The sequence below is a fragment of the Canis aureus genome, chromosome 22 (genome assembly GCF_053574225.1).
Source record: "Canis aureus isolate CA01 chromosome 22, VMU_Caureus_v.1.0, whole genome shotgun sequence".
Lineage (NCBI taxonomy): Eukaryota > Metazoa > Chordata > Mammalia > Carnivora > Canidae > Canis > Canis aureus.
The window spans coordinates 36,921,075-36,941,807 of NC_135632.1; the positions used below are offsets into that span (position 1 = coordinate 36,921,075).

Sequence of the window (20,733 nt, forward strand, 5' to 3'; positions counted from 1 at the left end):
CTCTGAGTGATAGAATAACTATAATGCTACCACTTTACTCTAAACAACAAATTGAAACAAGTCAGGGAAGTACAGGATAAACAGTATGGATAGATGATTGGTCATGCAATCAGCAAAGGCATTCATTCTGTCTCTATCTTTAGAGGATATCATTGGCCAATTTTGATAACCTAGTTTGTGGATTACAGTAACTGCTGTTCCTCGAGAATTATTTTTGAACTCCATTGGTTTACAATATAGGAATACCTATTTAGAAAAGCAAACCTCCCATTGCTCTGGAAGCAGAATTTGACATCAGTCAAGTTGGTGTTATGAACCCTGGTTGATTTATGAAGTCATCCATTACTTTGTCTACCCTTTGATCAAAAGGCAGTGTACATATTTTTCCAGATCACTTGAAAATGGAGGGCCTACAATGCCATTCGGCAATGACATTCATTATCATAAATTGATTGTATTTTAGCCTAGCCTTAGAAATATAAAGATGTTTGTATGCCATTTTTCCTTTACAACATAGCTCAAAATCCATCTTCTCAACAGTGCATTAAATGTCAGTATCAATTTCCATAGACTCAGAATCTAAAGTAGGAAAACACAATATCTGTGAGTGGCATTAAGAATCAGTGTGAAGATAACCACACTGTCTGTTAAGTAACAGGTTACTAAGTAGGAAATCTATTATAAAGAGAAGTTAATTCCATTAACAAAATTGCTTCAATAAAAATATACATAATTGTAGAAAATTCTGATTCAGTAGGCCTGGGTTGCATTCATCTTTTTTAAGTAAATTCTCCATGTGATTCTTATGCCTACCAAGTTTTGAATACCATTGTTTTAGAATGTAATAGTTCAAATTCTGTGTTCCTGTGCTTTAGCAATTACACAGAACACATATCTATGTGGACAAAACTAACATGTCAGTTACAGTTTTTGTTGTTTTTAAACCTAGGAACTGGTTCTATGATATGCAAATGGCTTACCAGAAGCTACTTTCAAATTGTTTTTGAAAGATCTCTTCCACAGAGAAAACCTAAGTTGACTGGGAAGAGATGATGACCAGGAAGGCTCATTGGTCTGTGCCTACACTCTTGAATCCTTTGCCCTTAGGGACTGACATTTGTTGATTGAATATAAAAGTACTTGGGCCAAGTGATAAGTATTGACAAAAAAATATTTTTGTAGACAAAACTGTGATGTGAAAAATGTTAATAAAATTTTTTTTAATACTGTAGTGACAACCAAGAATAGGAAAGTTTTCTATTTCATAGCCTCCCATGACTTTATTTAATACTATTATTTAATAATGTTCTAGGAGAATTTTAAAATTTCCTTCTTATGAGTAAAAGATAAGAGAAAATTATCAACAAAGAAGATTTAATAAAACATGGATTCTTTTGAACTGGAGGAAAGAAAACAAAACTTTCCACATTAACAATCTCTGTTTTTCACCTTACAACATAGTGTACAAGGATACCTGTGTGTGTGTGTGTGTGTGTGTGTGTGTGTTCACACAGACATAACGGGATGCATATATTGTATGCATTCTTCCTAAAAATAACTAATTAGAAAATTTTAAAATATGTTCAACAATTAAATTAAAACTTAGTGCTGAGAATGCCTTGTTTCCATATTCACTGATAATATTTTAGCTTGAAAAAAAAATATTTTAGCTTGAAAGCATATGTCCTGCTTGCTTGGGTCTATTTTCATATTCCATGAACTTTTAGCTGTTCTACCTAGTGTGATTTTTGGTGACCTGCCAAAGAATGGTAGATAATAGGAGGTGGTATGTCAGATTTTTGTCACCAGAGTAAAAAATGATGAGGTATGTATTCATGGCCTTTATCTTTGAATCACGTTGCCTTGGAAGGACATCTCAGATGCTCCATCTGTCTCTTGTGCAGGACAGCAGGCCACATGTGGTCTCCTTTCCTTGATATTTACTTCAACAAGACTATATCAAACAAAAATGTTTATATTATTTGAATCGAGAATTCAACTGCATGTTATTAATCAGTAGTTGAGTCTATAGACTCAACTATAATGTATATAGTTATATAATGGTAATCTATTTCTTTTGTGAGGATATTATTGCATGTTATCAAATTCAGTGAATTCATGTCACAGTAGTACACACGCAAAATAACTGCATGTTATTAATCAGTAGTTGAGTCTATAGACTCAACTATAATGTATATAGTTATATAATGGTAATCTATTTCTTTTGTGAGGATATTATTACATCTTATCAAATTCAGTAAATTCATGTCACAGTAGTACACACGCAAAAGAATTTTGTAAGTGTGGTATTTAAAAAAAATGTATATAATCAGATTAAGCAATTAAGATGTGCTGGTATTTGGATTAGGAAGAGATTAGCCTGTGTTTAGATTAGCCACTTAATTACATGATTTTCCCTTTTAACAGTAGTTTTAATACTTTGCTGTAGGGATGGCAAACTGAGGCCCACAGTCCATTTGTTTTTCTAAATAAAGGTTTATTGGAACATAATCACTTTCATTTGTTTAGGTACATGTCTGTGGTTTGTACCATAACAGCAGAATTGAGTGGTTGTGACTGAAATCACAAAGCCTGCAATATTTACTCTCTGTCCCTTCACAGGAAAGGTTTGCTAACCCCTGGTTTATATAAAGCAATTTAGTTTGGCCCTGACTGAAAACAAAACAAAACAAAAAATACTTCTAGTGGGCTTTTTGTGATCTACATATAGCAAGAATATCACCTACATTTTTAAAGGAATAATTGTGAAATATTTGCCTGGAAATCCATAATTATTTTGCATCAAGTAGAGGCCATCTTTGAAAATTATAAAAAAAAATATATTTTTTAATCTTGTAGTATTTAGATGATTTATCTTTTGGGGTGGTTAAGATTATGGATTCATTTGAATTAACTAAGATGTAATATTTTTTACTACATTAATGATGTTTTTTAGTTGTCTCTGAGGCAGAAGTTTTACTAAAAGAGTTGGAGCAAATGCTACAGCAGGCGCTAGAGCCCACAGCAGCACCTGATGAGTCTGAAGAGGAGCATGGAAAGGAAGTAAATGCAGGAAAAAAGGTAGCCCTGGTAATCATGATTAGGCCTAAATAGCAACTTCAGATTCTGTAAATGGTAGAAACTGTTTCTGCATGTACATTTTAATTAGGTGGAAAACTTTTTTCCCTTCTGAAATTTGAGCCCTTGATTATACTAAAGTGAATAATAAACTAGTAGCCTGTTGAAAAGTCAGAATGCATCTATCAGTCTTTGAATAAAGTCTGTGAGTGGAGAAGCCCTTTGTATTTCAGATCTTTGAGGTTGGAATGAAGAAAGAATGGAGGGGGCTCACAGTAGTTGATGGGGTGCCACTGCAGAGAGACCTCTCCACTGCTGCTGATCTTCACAGTCAGAAGGGGCCAGAATAAGAGCAGCTTGCTAAGAAAACTGCCCTGCCTGGTTCATGCACAGGGACAACCTCTGTGAGGACAAACCTCATTATTGACACACTGGAGGTAGAATTTTCCAGTTTTTTTTTTTTTTTTTTTTTTTCTCTTTTTTATTCGATCCCGGGTCTCCAGGATCGCGCCCTGGGCCAAAGGCAGGCGCTAAACCGCTGCGCCACCCAGGGATCCCAGAATTTTCCAGTTTTGTTCTTTTGGCCACCTATGTTGGGCTGAGAAAGTCCATGGGTGCTTACTTTACTCAGTATTTGTATGTGACAACATAGGTTTTAATTTGGTTGACAAACTGCTCGGCACATCAGCTCCAAGTTTGTGCAATAAAATGAGGGTACAAGCCTAGGTCATTAATACAGAGCAGCAGTGTGGTGGTAGGTTTGAGAAAAATAAGTCATAAGGCAGACGCTTCCACAAGGCAGTACAGCTGTTCTCTAATAGGAAGAAAAATGGAAGCAAGAAGTCCTGTATCCTTAAGGTTTTGTTCATTCTGCATTCATTCATTTAAACGTATACAATGCCTGGAGTCAAGAGAGCACAATGGTTAGGAACACTGACTATGGAATATAATATCAATGTCCCAATCCTAGTCCTGTCATCGAGGACTTGTGTAATTTGGTACAGTTGCTTATCACATGCCTCAGAGGATTTTTGGGGGGTTAAATAAGGCAAATCAGGAAAAGTAGTCTGTATGGTAACTGACACCTAAGGTTAGCTGTTATTATAGACGAGAATTGGCAATGGCAGCCACTAGAGAGAAGGGCTGAGATTTCCTTTCTTCATTTCATTCCCACATTCTCACTTTGGAGCAACTACCCATTCCCAAGTCTGTCCCTTCTCAGATGCTGAAAAAGGTGGATTTGTATATGGGCAAGGTTGTTTACACACTTTGGCAGACTGCCCAATTGTATGATTTTCATTCAAAATTCCAAAAAGAAAAAGAATGATTTATAAACACCCCCGTTATTGAGTTAGAAATCAGAATATACAAGATCTATAGTTAAAGAGATCAATACCCTAAAAGAAAATAAAATTAATGCTAAAAACTCTTACCAAGTTGAAAAACATAGTTTTCTTAATTAGCACCGGCAATATCAACCTGTATCTGAATTTGCGTGGGTTGTGAATGCCATTTTTCCAATTAGAGTTCCTTTTTGAAAAAACTTATTTTCTCTATATGGATCTTACCTTTTATAAAGCAAGATCTGTAGATTGGTGACACATATATTATATACATGTAATTAATATACAAATTACGCTTTTCTAGCAAATGTGTGCTTTGTGTGAGCACCATATGGTTTTGTGCAATGTTTTTTTTCAGTCTTTGCAGTTTGTCTTTTTAAAACTACAGCCAGGTTGATTTTTATTGAGATGTCCTGGAGCTTTTACAGCCACAGAATTGGCTTCTATTTTACCATTATAACTAGTAACTTGATAGAACAGAAAATTATTTCTGATTTTTATTTCTTAAGGTAAAATACATAGTTTTAATATATCACCAGGCAGGAGCTTGCGTTTTGTTTTTGATTCTTGTATTATTTTATGCTTTCAAGAGCCATTTAGGAATTGTAAAAATTAACCATTTTAACTTTCTGGCAGGCAGGTGAGTGCCTCCTGTGGACTGGTTCATAAGCCATTCTCCACACTGAGCTTTGTAAGTCTGGCATTCACATCAGGTTCAGTATATTTAGGGCCTTGTTCACTTTTAAATGAGGAGAATAGCGATGAAACCAACTATCAAAGCTGGAACAATTTCCAGTTTAAAAGAAAAGAAATGATCACCTCAGGGGTTTCTCTCTCTCTCTTTTTTTTTTAAGTTAGCAGGGAAAATTAGTATGGCTTCCAAAGTTAACACCACTTAAAACTGAAGCTGTGTTTTGTTTGTAGGAGAAAGTGAACTCTTACAAGCTAACATACCAAAAAGAGCCACCTGATAATTTTAAGATTCTGAGCATGTTTATTCTCTGAGCAGATATCATTTGAGCTATTTTCAAAGTTGTAAATATGATGGTGTTTTCATCCTTCATTTAATGTATGAGGGTTCAGGTTGATTACTGTCAAGCATTGGGTGAGGGTAGCAACACACACAAAAAAGCATACACAAGTAGATAATCAGAATTCTTTTCTATTTGTCACTGAAATGTTTTATGAGGCTATTTTCCTTAGTAAAGTCATCTTCTAATTATGTTCTTCTTTAGCTAATATTAACACTGGTTGTCATGCCCCAGCTTTGCAAGCAATGAGAGAGAATTAATATCAGATTTTTATAAAATCCACCTGAATAATTCACAAATTTGATAAGCCATATGCATAAGACAGTTTAGTGAATAATTATTGTGTTAAAAGGTACAATTTTTTGATATGTGAAATACTTGTATAAATTACATGTATTTTTTTTCTTAATTTCATGGAAGTTCACTCTACCTTTAATGAACCTGGAAGTTACAAATCTTGTATGTGTTTATGGATATTTGTATTATTTTTACTAGTGTCCCTTTCTACTAAGCTAGAGCAAACTATCACTATGTATAAGTCATGTAGAGGCTTTTGAGAAGCTAGCCATGGAAAGTGGAACTCAAACAATTTTAAGTTGTATTCTCTATAATAGTAATTTTTAAAATAAACAAATATAGAAAAGTCATAGAATGAAACAGGTCATGTTTTCCCCAAGCTTAATATTAAAACTAAAATGTATAATGTTGGTGAAAAGAGAGAGGGCCTGAATAATCAGTCCTTCTTATATTAAGACATTTACTATGCATTGTACTCTATATGGGGATCATTATTTTATTTGACCACCAGCATAACAGAACACTTTGTGTTACTGCTATGGCTTGTGGAGTTACTGACTACTTTACATTGTGTTCAAATAATTAAGCCTGGTCTTCCAGTAAGTTTGATGTACTTCTGATGAACTGTATGGTTATTTTTACAGTTATCTAAATGCAACCCTGAAGTTCCTGCATGCAGCCCATTTGAAAACCACTATGAAGAGGACTATCTTGTAATTGATGGGATAAAATTAAAAGCTGGAGAGTGTATTGAAAATATAACTAACAAGTTTAAAGAAATAGATGCTTTAATGTCTGAATTTTAGGGTATTATAGATATTTTCAAGAGGTAATTCTAAAAACACATGTTTATATTTTCCCAAAGTCAAAACTTGAAAATATGTAGGGAAATAGGTATATATAATATCAAAGCCAATATTTGTAATAACTTTCTGTTTTATATTTTGAGACTAGCCATTGCTTTGAGAGCCAATCAAATGGTATTTCAGTTAGTGTTAAAAATTTAGGATTTAAGAAATCCTGATATTTGTATTTGTAGATTTTTTTCTTGTTTGCCTTAATTTTAAAATAATTTATAGACTTACTGCACAAACACATGGTTTATAATGGATTATGTAGGCCCTTTATATGAATGTGGCTATTTAGATGGCTGTCAAGGCTATTATAATTCGTACAGGTAATTCATGTGTAGTAGAGACTTGAGAATGTATATTGGTAGTGGAATTAAGCTACTACAAAATAAAAAGAAATAATAAAAAAGTATTGTATAATAGAGTTAGAGCTTTTCTCAGAGATGTCAGTTGCCTTATATTGAAAATAATCACTTCAACCACAATTCCCAAAACTGATGAACAGTTTCAAAAGTGGGGGGAGAGACTGTGGAAAATCAGAATCCTAGATGCTTCTGCATTGATTCAGTATCTCTGAGGGTGAGGATGGGAAAGTGTGGTGAAAAATATAAAGAGATAAGTTAAGCATATTTTCAATTAAAAAATCTAAGAAATATAGGAATGGAAAAAAGTATATCATGCAATACCAATCCCTTAACACCTCCCCTTCCACCCCATCATATAGGGATTCCCGTGAACAGTTTCAGTGAGTGTCCTTCATCGTGTTCTAATGCACGTTCATCTCTAGTGCCCACACTTGGTCACTTTCCATGACTATCTCTCTCCTGGAACTGTGGCGTCAGAGAAAGGGCATTCCAAGCACATAGAAACAAAAACCAAAGCTTAAAGAGAGAAGAAAGAGCAATACAGCATCCTGGACCTATTGCTAGTTGAATTAGCTGGAGTGACTATGTGCTGGTGTGAAGGTAGCCACAGCAGATGAGCAGCACTGTGTACACGGGTGAAGGAGTTGATAACTGTAGGGGCCACGTGAAGAGTTTTAGACAGTGGAAGCCCTTTTATATTTCAGAAAGATCACACCAGCAGCAACACAGAGAATGGAGAGAGCAGGAGTAACGATGGAGACAGGGGGGCCTATTAGGAGGCTGCTTGGGGAATGCAGTTGTGATATTATAAGAGCCTGAATAAGGTGGTGCTGTATGGAGAGAGCAGTGTGGCTTCCACCTACATTAATATCAATGGATTTTTAGGATTTACAGATTGGATATAGGGATCCAACAGGTAGGAATGATTCTTGGGTTCTTATATTCACAATGCTGTTCGCTGAAGGTCAGAGTACACACAGAATTAGGGGCGCCTGGGTGGCTCAATTGGTTAACTCTCTGACTTCAGCTCAGGTCATGATCTCAGTCAGGTTCCTGAGATTGAGCTCCACACTGGGCTCCACGCTCAGCTAGGAGTCTGCTTCTCACCGTCTTCCTTTACCCCACCCCCTGCTCGTGTTTCTCTCTCTTTCTCAAATAAATAAATAAAATCTTTTTAAAAAAGGAATACATGCATATTAGAAATGGGAGGTGGGGTGCAGATACCAAGTTTGCTCAAACTGTGTGAGTTCAGCAGAAGTTCTATACTATTCATGCTTTGACAGACCCTGCCTTTCAGAACCACTCCATGAACCAGAGTGACCATGAATAGTCTCTCAATACATCGTATTTACTTCTCGATGGTATATCTTTCTTCTGACAAAATTATTCTGCAGCATTTCAGAAAAACTTCCCCTCTTTCTCTTAATGCTATGATTTTATATTCACAGCCTACAAAAGTGATCGATCCCATTTTCCTGTTACTTCTTAGAATCAACTATAAAATGATTACAATTGTATTTGAAAGACTTTACCTACAATTCGAGTGTTGATGTAAGTGTAGAATTAGATCACTTGCAGCTAATTCCTCTTGGTGGAACAGCCAGTGCTCAGGGCTCAAAGTCAGATTCCATAGGTAAGACACTGAAACTTCCAGACTGACTTCATCTGCCATGTTCTAAGTTGTACAAGTCTGGAATTTCTACTCAAGTCTTTGTGCACATGAGCAGCCCAAAATGGTTCTGAGAACAAACATTTGGGTTGGCTCAGTCTGCAGAGGAAACTTCAATCAGCTTCCAAGAAGAGGCTCTTGGGGAAAAGCCTTCTTCCAAGAAGAGGACAGAGGAGATCCTCCATCCATGTGAGAGTATAGACTTTCAAGTTTCCAGATAGAATGTGCTCAGAAAAACAGATGAAGGAACAATCAACTAACATTTCTATCCTCAAAGCTGAGAATCCTGCCTGGCTGGGAAACCCATTCTCCTGATAATAAATACCCCATGTTCTGGAGCAGGCCAGGTGACATACACCAGGGCATAGTGATGGGACTATAGGGACACAATGTCTGCCTTCAGGTTCCTGTGCTACCATCTACTTGTTGGGAGACCTGAGGCAAGTTATTTAACTTCTAAGAGCCTAGGATTTTTTCCATCTATAGAATAGAATTTGCTGTGAGAGAAAACATTAATATACATAAAATACATAGAACAATCAACACACAGAGAACTATGCAAGTTATGACCATGATTGTTGTCTCAAGGCATTTCTCTTCTGACTGCCCTTGCCTTTTTCCTAGGCCTAGTGGACTAACGAGCTTCTTTCAGTAGAACCTGAGTTGACAAACCTGCTTCTGGGCCACTGGGACCAAGGACTTATATGTGATTATGCTGACTCCTAACGGTGGACAATACCCTAGTTTTATAGCTAGAGTCTCTTGCTAGGCCTAGAGGAGGACATCTAAGGAAATTATATCTGCCTATCAAAAGAGGTTAAATTCTAAGTACACTACTTCTACCAAGTTTGATGTGAGAGGCATAAGGCAGTATGTCAGGACCTTCTGCCCACGCATTTGGGTTGGAATCAGAGCCCCTCTTTGCCTAAATTGAGGAGTGGCTGGCTGATCCTCTTTGGAATGAGTTGGGCCAAACCCACCTAGTGTACAGGCTCCATGAACCTAAAGAAGGACTGGGTCCCTTGGAAGCTGAGTCCCCAGTTAGATCTGCACACTGTGGAGAGTTAAGCACCAACGCCAGCTCTGTGGTCCTATATTCCAGGAAGTTCTGGTCCATTTGCCCCATGCTAGAAGCTGAACCTATGCAGGGATTTCCAGTGGTAAGAAGCTTAGCTATGTCTTTAGTGGAGACAAGTGATGCACTTTTGATAGGTTAATCTCTTGTTGCCACAAATAGGATAAAGAGGAGAGGGCACCCGTATAATTGCAAAAGTCTGTAGTGTCTATAGCCTTGAACTCACTGGTTCTGCAGTGGAGGGTGATGGGCCAGAGATAGAACATCCACTAATAGACCTAAGCACCATCATAAACTTTATAAATCAGTCTAGAACCTCTGTGGGAAAATTTGATATTAGATTTTTTTGGAGGAAACTTTTACTCATGAACCTGAAGTAATCTGTGTCATGATGTTGATGGAATCAAGCCACTCTATTATCTAATGCTCTACCAAATAGCTGGTATTCCAAGACTCCACCATTTGTTGGGGCTAATAAATGGTATAGTTCTGTTCCAGATATTTTCAGACCAGTAGAATTTGCACCTGGAGCCCTTCTAAGGGACAAAGGTAAGATGTTTTTTTAATCCAAAACAGAAGTACCCAAATCCTACTCTACTATTTTTTTTCCCTCTATATGGTTCCAAGAAAAGATCTAAATATAGTGCAATTAAAAAATTCTAAGTTCTTCTTGAGGGCTGAGCCAGATCTTGCTGTCACACAGTCGAGTTCTAGAAGAGGTGTTTCATACAGATAAATTTGACCTTAAGGTCCAAGTGGGACATTCTGTGTACACAAATTTAAATACTAGGATTTTCCACCCACTGATAGGTTGCATGGTATAAGCACTCAGAGCAGTGAGCAGCATAATCAAATGAAAGGGTGAAGGAAAGATGAGAAACTCGTTTCCAAGAAAAATTTTGGAAGAATGAGTTGTTTGCTTTTAAATGCATATAGGGAACTACTACAGGAAAGGAGATATGCTCAGAACCAAATAAAACAAAACACAGTTTGCAGGCAGCCCTGAAGTTGCTGGGTTAAAAAATAAAAACTGTTTCTAATCTTCAGCCTCTCCAGCCAGAAAAAGATTCTCAAATTAAGATACAGCTTGGGGCCAAAGATCAAGTCCAGGGTCTGGTTGTTGAATCACATGGCAGGAGAGACAAAGACCAAATCTAGGTGACTGGCAGGAAAACATGGCCTCAGGGTAAGGACCCAATCAGGGGTGTGGCTAATAACTTTATAAACTATTACAAAGTGACTTTAAAACCTCTTATGAAACTTAAAGGTATAGTACTACTGCCACCTGATGTGCCCAAAGTGCTAGTAATTAAATCAGCAAAGAGAATCCTGTCTTGAAAAAAAATTGTGGCTTTGACACATAGAATGGACTGGAATCAAACATAGAAAACCCACTGAGTTGTAGAAAAAATGCCTAAGTACTACCAGCCTAAGCTAAATGAGATTGAAACTGACAGGGAAAAAAGACCTCTGAGCCCCCAGGTTTTGTGTTTGTTTTTTTAAGTTTTTTTTAAAAATCTATTTGAGAGCCAGTGCATGCACAAGGGGCAGAGGGAGAGGGAGAAGCAGACTCCCTGCTAAGCAGAGACCCCTACCCTGGATCCCATGATCCTGAGATCCCCAGATCATGATCCTGAAATCATGATCTGAGCTGAAGACAGTTGTTTGACCGACTGAGCCACCCAGGTGTCCCACAGCTCCCTGTTTTCTACAGGTAGGTAAGAGGCTGAGGAAAGTTTTAGCCACCAAAAAAAAAATGGGTGACGGGCACTGGGGGTTATTCTGTATGTTAGTAAATTGAACACCAATAAAAAAATAAATTAAAAAAAATGTATAAGTTTCAATGTCCTTTTCAGAAGCAAGTGAGGAAGATGATAGAAAAGGATGCCTTAGAGGACAGAGCTAGGAGCTGTAGAGAACAATGGAGCAGAGATCTTACACCCAGCCCACTCGACTCCACCTGATGCCCACAGCTTGACTTCCCTTCCCTGAAAACAGAACCAAGATCTTAGTAAGAAATATATCCTACTCCTTTGGCTGGGAAACTTGGCTAATTTGCTTAGAGGGATTTCAGAATGACTAAGGAATAAGTTTCCTCATTGTAAATGAGGTATTCACTGTGATTCTCCTGTCTCCTATCCCTGTTAGACCATTGCATATTGTGTGGTATGAAGAGGGGATGGGCCAGTGATTTGTCTTCTTAGTTTGTAGGTTCAGTTCACATCTGGCCCAGATGGAGATCATGAAATTTTAAATGCTGAGCCAAATACCATGATTGGGTGAGACTTCTGGATGTACTTTGGAGAGGATAGGCTATTTTCATATTGGAGAGATGTGAATAATGTAGCCAAGGAGGTGGACAGTAGTCGACTGAATTGCTGATCCAAGTTGTTTATGTCTTCTGCACTTCATAATTATCATGGCTTTATCACAGGCAGAGTGTACTTCCCTGCCTTATGACTTTGGCCTTGGCCTCTTGCTTTGATCAATGAAATAGAGCTGACATGATGGTGCCAATTTATAGTCGAGGACTTAAGAGGCTTTGGGTTTCTTCTTTGCCTCTTATACCTCTGCCATTGCCTTGAAAAGAACATGTCATGTCCCAGCAAGCCTTCTAGTTCAGAGAGGTTGAAAGGCCAGGGAGAAAACCGAGACTCAGAGACCTGCAGAATGAAGCAGAGCTGTCCCAGATGATCTGTAGATCCAGAATAGAATAGTATTTTGTTTTCAACCACTGAGTTTTGGGGTGGTTTGTTACATGGCATTATTGTAGCAATAGTTAATTGATAAATACCTGATTTCTGAGTTCCAGCAACAGTTTCGCAGATCAGCTATGGTGGCAGCTTTCCGGCTATAACTGGCCATGAGATGTTTTCTCCTGAGGGTGGAGCTACTATCAAAATAGCCCTGCCTCCTCAGTTGGACCCAGAGTTCTAGCCCAAGGCCTTGTGCCCAGTGACACTCCCAGCTTTTTCTGAATCTGGCCTAGATTGGCTCCTCAACTGGTGAGGCTTCGTGCATTCCCTGCCCAGCTCACAGTGGTGAGTTTTATTGCAGATCCCTTCAGAATGCTTTATTATGGAGGCGATAGATAGATAGATAGATAGATGATTGATAGATAGATAGATAGATAGATAGATAGATAGATAGATAGATACTATTATTAAATAGGATACCAACACCACCACCATATCACTAAAGGTTCATAAGAATGGGTCACTTCTTCCTTTTAAGTATTTTTAAACTCTATAGCAATTACAAAACGTGGAGATATGGACATGATGGTGGAATGACTCATTTGGCAAAGAAAAGTATGCATGTATTTCCATCCCATTTCTGTTTCTCAAGTATTCCTTAGCCCTTTGGTATGGTATCATAGGATTTTAAGTTGCAAAATCTACTTTTGGGTCCAGATTTTACTAACTTGTCTAAGTCACATGACCAATAAATGGAAAGGCCAGAATTTGAGTACATTTGTCTTTTCAGATCCCATATCCTTGATTACCATCTATACTGCTTGATAATCTGGTTACTAGGTGGGTGGTGGAAGGAGCACCTAGTTCCCCCATAGGTAAAATGAGGAGGGAACTATCTAAACAAAAGCATTGTTGTGAGAAGTAAATGAGATATTTTATATGAAAGTACTTTGTAAATCAACTTTATCTTCTATTTATTCTTTCTGAAGGAAACCTAATAGTGTTTAAGTACGTTGCAATTAATAATTACTGGGGTAAAATGTAATTATACATTTGAAATGATCACTTGCCTTACATTTGTATTACCCTATCTGCTAGTCATCAATATCAGAATTCCTTTTTTCTCTTTTTTAAAATTAATCTTTGGAAACCATCGCTAGCCGCATGTGATCTCCCCTCTGATGGGTGTTAATGGCAGTGTCTATCTTTTAAGGGACATCTCACTGTTGAAGTTTAGCTGTAGCATTAAAATCACCTTGCTTTCTTCACATTCAGTTAAAAAAGAAAAGGGGAAGAAAGTTTTAATATTGATGGGTAGTGGCAGGATTCTGTGGTATTTTGGATGTGTTCCAGTAAATGTATGGAAGTCTTTCATAGGGAACCTGGGTTGTGCTTCAGCACATCCTCCTCCAGCAAGTTGGAATTTTGGCCCTGGCTCCAAAGCTTTTGAAAGAGGAAGCTCACCAAAATGACCAGAACTAGTCTGTTTTATTTTTTTTTAAGATTTTGTTTATTTATTCATGAGAGACACAGAGAGAGAGAGACAGAGGGAGAAGCAGGCTCCATGCAGGGAGCCCGACGTGGGACTCGATTCCAGGTCTCCAGGACCATGCCCTGGGCTGAAGGTGGCGCTAAACCGCTGAGCCACCCGGGCTGCCCAGAACTAGTCTATTTTAGCAGTGACACTTGCTTATTATGACATACAATTAAATTGCATGTGTTTAAAGTTTTGTAAAAGAACCCTCATGCAATTTGCAGAGGGAAAGGAGCAGGCAGGAGAGAAATATGAATGTGGTCATGCCCCTCTCTTCTAGAGCCTATGATCTAGTGATGGAAGAATATAAAAAAATATAGGTGGTCCAAAAACAAAAAGTGCATTTGAAGATGGAATGTCTGAAAGCAGAAGGGAGTTCTCTTTCTAGATGACTGAAAGTTAGTAATTACAAAATCCCTTAATACAATTTTTTTCAGTTTCAGGTGCCCCCTGCCAGAAGTGAGAAACCACCCTACAGGGTCTGACGTCTGTCTACACACAGCTTTAGCTCTTGGCTGCCAACAGAATAGCTATTCATGGAGGGAGATAAGCCAGAACTAGGGCTCCCTGCTCAAGCTCCTCCTTTGGTTCCTCCTGTGCAGAGAGGGCCAATGACGATGACACCTGATCTTTAAACCCTGTGGGGTCTTGACCTAAGGGGAATCAGTACTTGTACTAACACAGCTGGATGAGGCCCCAGGTTCTCCATCTGATCACCACCTTTTACCCTCTCTGCTTCCCATTTAGTTGCCTGGCTGCACTTCATTGCCACCCCTCCCTGGCCCTCCACAACCTCTTTAACTTACTCTGCTACTGTGGGTGAAGCCAGAGTGTGAGAGGCACAGGAGGGGAGATTTGCAAGGGACACTCACCTCGGCTGCTAGTTCTAAATGAGCCATCAAGCTCTTGGAGACCCTTCACTACAGAGGGGGCAGTGCTGTGCTTCTTCAGGGTAAGGGGCTGGCTGCACAGTCCCCACCTCCCACCTGTAGTCTTTCTTCCACATCTCCCATGGACTTCTGGTCTCCTTTCTCAGCAGCAGTGCCTTCAGGCAGCACCAGAGTGGGGAAACCACCTGATCTGTGAAAGTCTGAATTCCTCCAAGCAGGGGAGGGTTAGGGTGTGAACGTAAGGCGATGTTTGAAAGTGCAGATTATTTGGAAATGAGGGTCCAACCTTATGAGGTTATATGTTAGGCACTTATGTGTTAAGTCTTGGGGTAGGGATGTGAAAGGAGAAGAGAGATTAATTCTGACTACAGAAACAGCTTCATGGAGTCATTTTTTTCCTTCCTTCATTCAATACTGTGGACCAGGTTTCGTATTAGGCACAAGTAATACAACAGTGAGCAAGACACACATGATCTCCAGCCCCATGGAACCGATTCTGACTTTGAGCAAGCTGCTTTAGTCTCTCTGTGCCTCACTTTCTTTATCTGAAAATTGGGATGATGGTGATGATAATAATAGTAATAGCAATACTAATCTCCTGGAGTTGTTAAACAGAATCAAATGAGTTCTGATGGGCAAGGCACCTAGCAAAGTCCCTGGCACGTTGTATGTTGTGTAAGTATCACTATAACTTTTAGAGGGAAGAGAAACCTGTAAAGCAAAGCCAGAATTTGAAGGTAAAAGAGTGGGCCAGCTGGAGACCATGAAAGTCACAGGCTGAACAAAGCAAAGAGGTGAGCAAAGCAGGAACAGCAAATAGCTAACCCAAATAACCAGAGTACAGGGGATGGAGGATGTGATAGGAAGAATATTGGGAATTAAGGCTGGACCAGGCAGGTTGGACGTGCTCAAAGGAAGACTTGTATATCACTCTAAAGAGGGAGCTCTTCATTCAGCAGGAGAACCAGGTATTGCAGTAATGAAGAGCGATGACCACTGGAATCTCCAAGATCAAACACCCAAGGGTGCCGGACACTTCACCTGGCTTCGAATGAGACCATTCTGTGATTTCCATGCACAGAGGGGCAGCGGGCAGACATTACTATGCCAACCTGTGCCCCTCTGTCTGAGGAAATCCGTGCCCTGATGTTAGCTCAGATTGTCAGCTTCTACAGCGAGTGCCTTAGGGTTGCCAGCAGGCAGCCAGGGACTGGAAGGTTAGGTGTCTCTGCAAAGTCTTATTAAACTCTCAGCTGCCTGGGAAGAATGCACCACAGCAGCAGAGTTTTAAATGGCAAAGGGTCTCTGGCTGTCAGAAAGGTTACAGGTAGATACTTTCATTTGTCCTCCATGAAAGCTTAATATCATTTTCTTCTGTTCAAGTCAACTTATAGACCTCATTACTTCAAGTTCATCGGGCGGCTGGAGCAGACTTTTTGATTTTACTGTGCTTTCAGAATCATGTTGGAGAAAAGCTAATGCATTTTTAACCAACTTCAGCAATTTGAAGCTCTTTGGTGCTGTAGCATTTTAATACAATTGTTGCTAACTCTCTGAGAGCCATATCTATCTGAGTCAAGGGAAATTCCCACTATTGCAGTGTGAGCTCCAGGAGGAGGTAGGGGCTGTGTGTCCTTCCACTTGTGACCCACCCAGACCATAGCTTAGTGCCTTGCACGTGTTAGAACACCAGTTCTATTTTGATATTGTTTTTAAACTTCCTGCCATTCTAGCCTGTTCAAAAATGTTTTCTGACAAGCTCTATACTAAAACACCTTTGGACTGAATCTCAGGTGGTTGTTGCGTTGTTGTTGTTGTTGTTTTCTAGTTCCCCAAACCCTGACAAGCTCTAGGTCTGTCTGTTATCTATTGCTACAATAATGCAGGGTAGCAGGTGACCATGAAATGCCAGTGGCAAATGACGAAGCACATTTTTTAGTTTGGGACCTGCAAGGTACAGCCAACTTGGCCACTTACAGGTGATCTCATTTGTGTGTCTGTGGTCAGCTGCAGGTCCACTTAGGTGTGGCTCTTTTGTTGATCATGTTAGGCTTATTTATCTATCTGGGACCACCTAGCAGTCAGATGATCCAGGGCCGTCTCAGATGGGGAAATGGGCCAACTCAGTTCTGCTTCATTCACCACTTGTCATCTTCTAACACGCTAGCCCAGGAATGTTCTTCTGGAGATACTAGAGGGACAAGAGTAAGAGAAAAATGCAAATCACCTTACAAGTCTACCAACTACTGATAAATCATTTTTGACATTTAAAAATTTCTACAACCTTATTTCCAAATAAATGTGTGCTCTTAAATGCACACATGGAACAACAGTCACGTCATTATTTCCATTGCCTTTTTTTCTCTTAACTATATATTGTGAATGTATTTCATTGCCATAAGATGTTGTTCTACAACATGATTTTTATGATTGCTTAGTATTTCATTGTATTTTTATCTATATACAATGAAATATTCTCTTGATGGACATTTAATTTGTTTCTGCATTCCCTATTATACAATTATAAGCCACTCTGTCATGAATATCTTTATCATTCCATCTTTTTGTTTTTAAGATCTTATTTATTTATTCATGAGAGACAGAGAGAGAGGCAGAGACATAGAGGGAGAAGTGGCTCCAGTAGGTAGCCTAATGCAGGACTCATCCCAGGCCCCAGGATCATGACCTGAACCGAAGGCAGATGCCCAACCACTGAGCCACCCAGGTCCCCCTCATTCCATCTTTGTATACATTAATTTTTTTAAGTCTTTCCTAGAAGAGGAATCAATAAGTCAGATTATCAACACAGTTGCCAGGCTTTTTATGGCTATCATTTATTATCCTCCATCAGAGATGTATGAGCGTCTATTTCTCTGCTAGACTGAGGATTGGTTTCTACTTGAATTTTGTGTTACTTAAAGCAGTTCATTGGGTTAATCTCTGTCTTAAGGAACATCGACTAAATGAGTATGAGATGGTAGATTATTTCCCTCATTCCTTAGAGAGGGATGAAAATTAGCATTGACATAGGCCACAGACTCAGTCTGAAAGGTGACTGAGATCTGAGATAAGAATAATAAATCATGTGATGGGAAGGAGAAAATGTTAAGAGAAACAATGGTCACTTGATTTAGACATTAAATGTCCTTTCAGTCAATCACTGTTGTGACAAATACTAGTGAAGAGTCATTGGGCCAGAAAAAAGTTTTGGTGGACTGATGAGTTTAAAAATCTACGAAGTTACATTCCAATTTGGGCAAGAGTGGGGAAGTTGAGGTGCTTGAGAGAATAAGATCAGTTTCTTTCTTTCTTTCTTTTCTTTTCTTTCTTTCTTTCTTTCTTTCTTTCTTTCATTCTTTTTTTTTTTTTTTTTTTGGTTAAAGAATTTATTCATGAGAGACACACAGAGAGAGAGGCAGAGACACAGGCAGAGGGAAAAGCAGGCTTCCTGCAGGGAGCCCAATGCTGAACTCAATCCCAGGACCCCGGGATCATGATCTGAGCCAAAGGCAGATGCTCAGCCATTGAGCCACCCAGGTGCCCCAATAAGATCAGTTTCTACTGATTTCTTTTATGGAGTAGTTAGTTACCTGGATTCCCCTAGTGTATAATAATCATGATTAGTGATTTTTTTTATGTTAGATTACTTAGCTGATTTTTCCTAAAATCCACCTTTCTTGTAGTCAATTAAAATTGCTTATAACAAGAGCATGAAGACTTTTCCATCGACATATGTGATTATTTTGTGTATTTGTAATTTTTGCTTTTAGTGCTCAGAGGAAAACTGGCTCTCAATGATAGTTCTTGCCCTCCTGCACAAAGTATTTAAGTTCATTCAAAACCATTATTGCTTCAAAATTTTGACCTTCCACACAATGGACTATGAGTACCTCCTTCCCAGGATTTGGGCTTTATTCATAATCCATGGACCTAGCACAGAAAGCAAGGGCTTAACAATATTGTTTATAAATTTTTAAAAACGCTTGGCTAAAATGAGGACTAAATTTGCCATCCAGCTAGCCTTTCTAATTATGTAAGTTCAGATTCTCAAAACTGATTGAACCTTAAATGTTTTTATCATGTGGTACTTAATTACACCTGGGCATGTATGCCTCATTGTTTATTTCATGTGTGGTCCAGTCTCCAAAATGATTCTCACCTGGAACTCATACCCTTGCTCAGCCCCCTTCCACATTGAACAGGGTTCACCTGTGTAACCGTGAAACTATCTCAAACATGACAGATTCTGACCTCTGAGGCTGGGTCATAAAAGACGTTGTGGCTTCCACTTTATTCTTTTTTGGGATCACTCATCTACAAGAATCCAGCTGCAAGTCATGAGGACACTCAAGCAGCCCTATAGAAAGCTCCATGGGGTGGAATTGAAGCCTTCTGCCAACACCAGCACTAACTTGACAGCCATATAAGTGAACTCCTCTGGAAGTGATCCTCCAGCACTAGTCAAGCCTTCAGATGACCACAGCCCAGGCCAGTATCTTGACTGCAACCTCATGAGACACTCTGAGCCAGAAAGACCCAGATAAGCACTCTTTAATTCCTGACCACAGAAACTGTATGATAATAAATGTTCATTGTTTAAATTACTAATGGTTTGGGATAATTTGTTACACAGCAACAGATCACTAATATAATATGTGACAGGCTTTTCTCACCAAATAGATTATAAGCGCCTTTAAAAAAAAAAGAATCATATCTTTCATTTCTTGTAGCGACTCGCATTGCATTGAGATATCAGCCAAAAAAAAAAAAAAGAGAGAGAGAGAGAAAGAGAGAGATCAGCCAAAATAAATGATGTTAATGCTTCACAATTACCTTTTAGACAAATCAACAAAGACACTCTTTTAGGACCCAAGGAAAGCAGTAAACAAAAGGAACAAAGTAATTGCTAGTGGATAAGACATATAAATTTTTTTTAAATACATATAGACCAGGTCAGTGAAGACATGAAGCTAAGAAGATGAGGATGCTATATTATATATTTCATATAGGGTGTCAGGAAAGCTCTCTCTGAAAAGACATTTGAGCAGAGACCTATGTATGTTGGGAAGGAGCATCCCAGGCAGATGAGACTGCAAGTTCAAAGGCCATGACACTGGAAGAATGTTGTTCAATAAGACCCATATGACCAAGGCTGAGTTCATCACTTGTTGCACATTTCACTAGTAAGCTCGTGTTTCTCACCACTCCAACTACACATTTAAATCTCTCTCAGTGACTTGACCCCTTTTCCCCATGTTTTCTGAATTTGAACTGGGCACCAGATATTGGTGTACTTTAAACAGACCTACTTATGTAAATGAGTCATTATATAAACATGAACATGGCTAATGAGTCAAAATAGGCTAATATTTGTAGCTGGAATGAAGAATTAGAAAATTCACTGATTGCAATCTTCCTTTCATTACTTCTGCCACTTGAAGCTTTCTGACTTCATTAAAGTCATTAGTGCCCACCAATAAATTACATAGCTTTTGTAGTAACACAAATATGTGTGAATGTTTCGGACATTGCAGGAAATAATCAGGCTCAATCAATATATGTTTATCAAGACATTAGGTCTCAAATCGATGAGTAATTAGCTCTCCCAACAGAAGAACAAATAAAACTCTGTTTCCTAAATGTTCTGTCATTCTATGCTGTGAATTTCGCCTCTTTTCCCTCTCTTGCTGGAAGAAACACGTCACAATGAATCGAATAATCACTGACTAATGAGTTCTGCTTTGATTACAGCATGTTGGTGATCATAAATAAATGAAATTGTGTTTGTATTTCATAGGTATCTGAATTTTTTTAATCTTGCATTTCACCTCAGATGAACAAATTTATCTTTAGTTTAATAAGTAAACACTCCTCTGAGAGGCAAAACGCAGAACTTAAACCTCC

General features: G+C 38.6%; 1 protein-coding gene across 6 annotated transcripts in view; it reads left to right on the plus strand.

Annotated features, from left to right (window-relative positions):
• ZCWPW2 (zinc finger CW-type and PWWP domain containing 2) overlaps positions 1-19,433 on the plus strand; it is a 146,142-nt gene extending 126,709 nt beyond the window's left edge. For all 6 annotated transcript variants that reach the window (XM_077865531.1, XM_077865530.1, XM_077865534.1 and 3 more), the window contains 2 exons: positions 2,957-3,081; positions 6,394-19,433. In XM_077865531.1, the coding sequence (XP_077721657.1) occupies positions 2,957-3,081; positions 6,394-6,555 (287 nt within the window). In that variant the 3' untranslated portion in view covers positions 6,556-19,433. The remainder of the gene's footprint in view (positions 1-2,956; positions 3,082-6,393) is intronic.
• Positions 19,434-20,733: the final 1,300 nt, after the last annotated feature.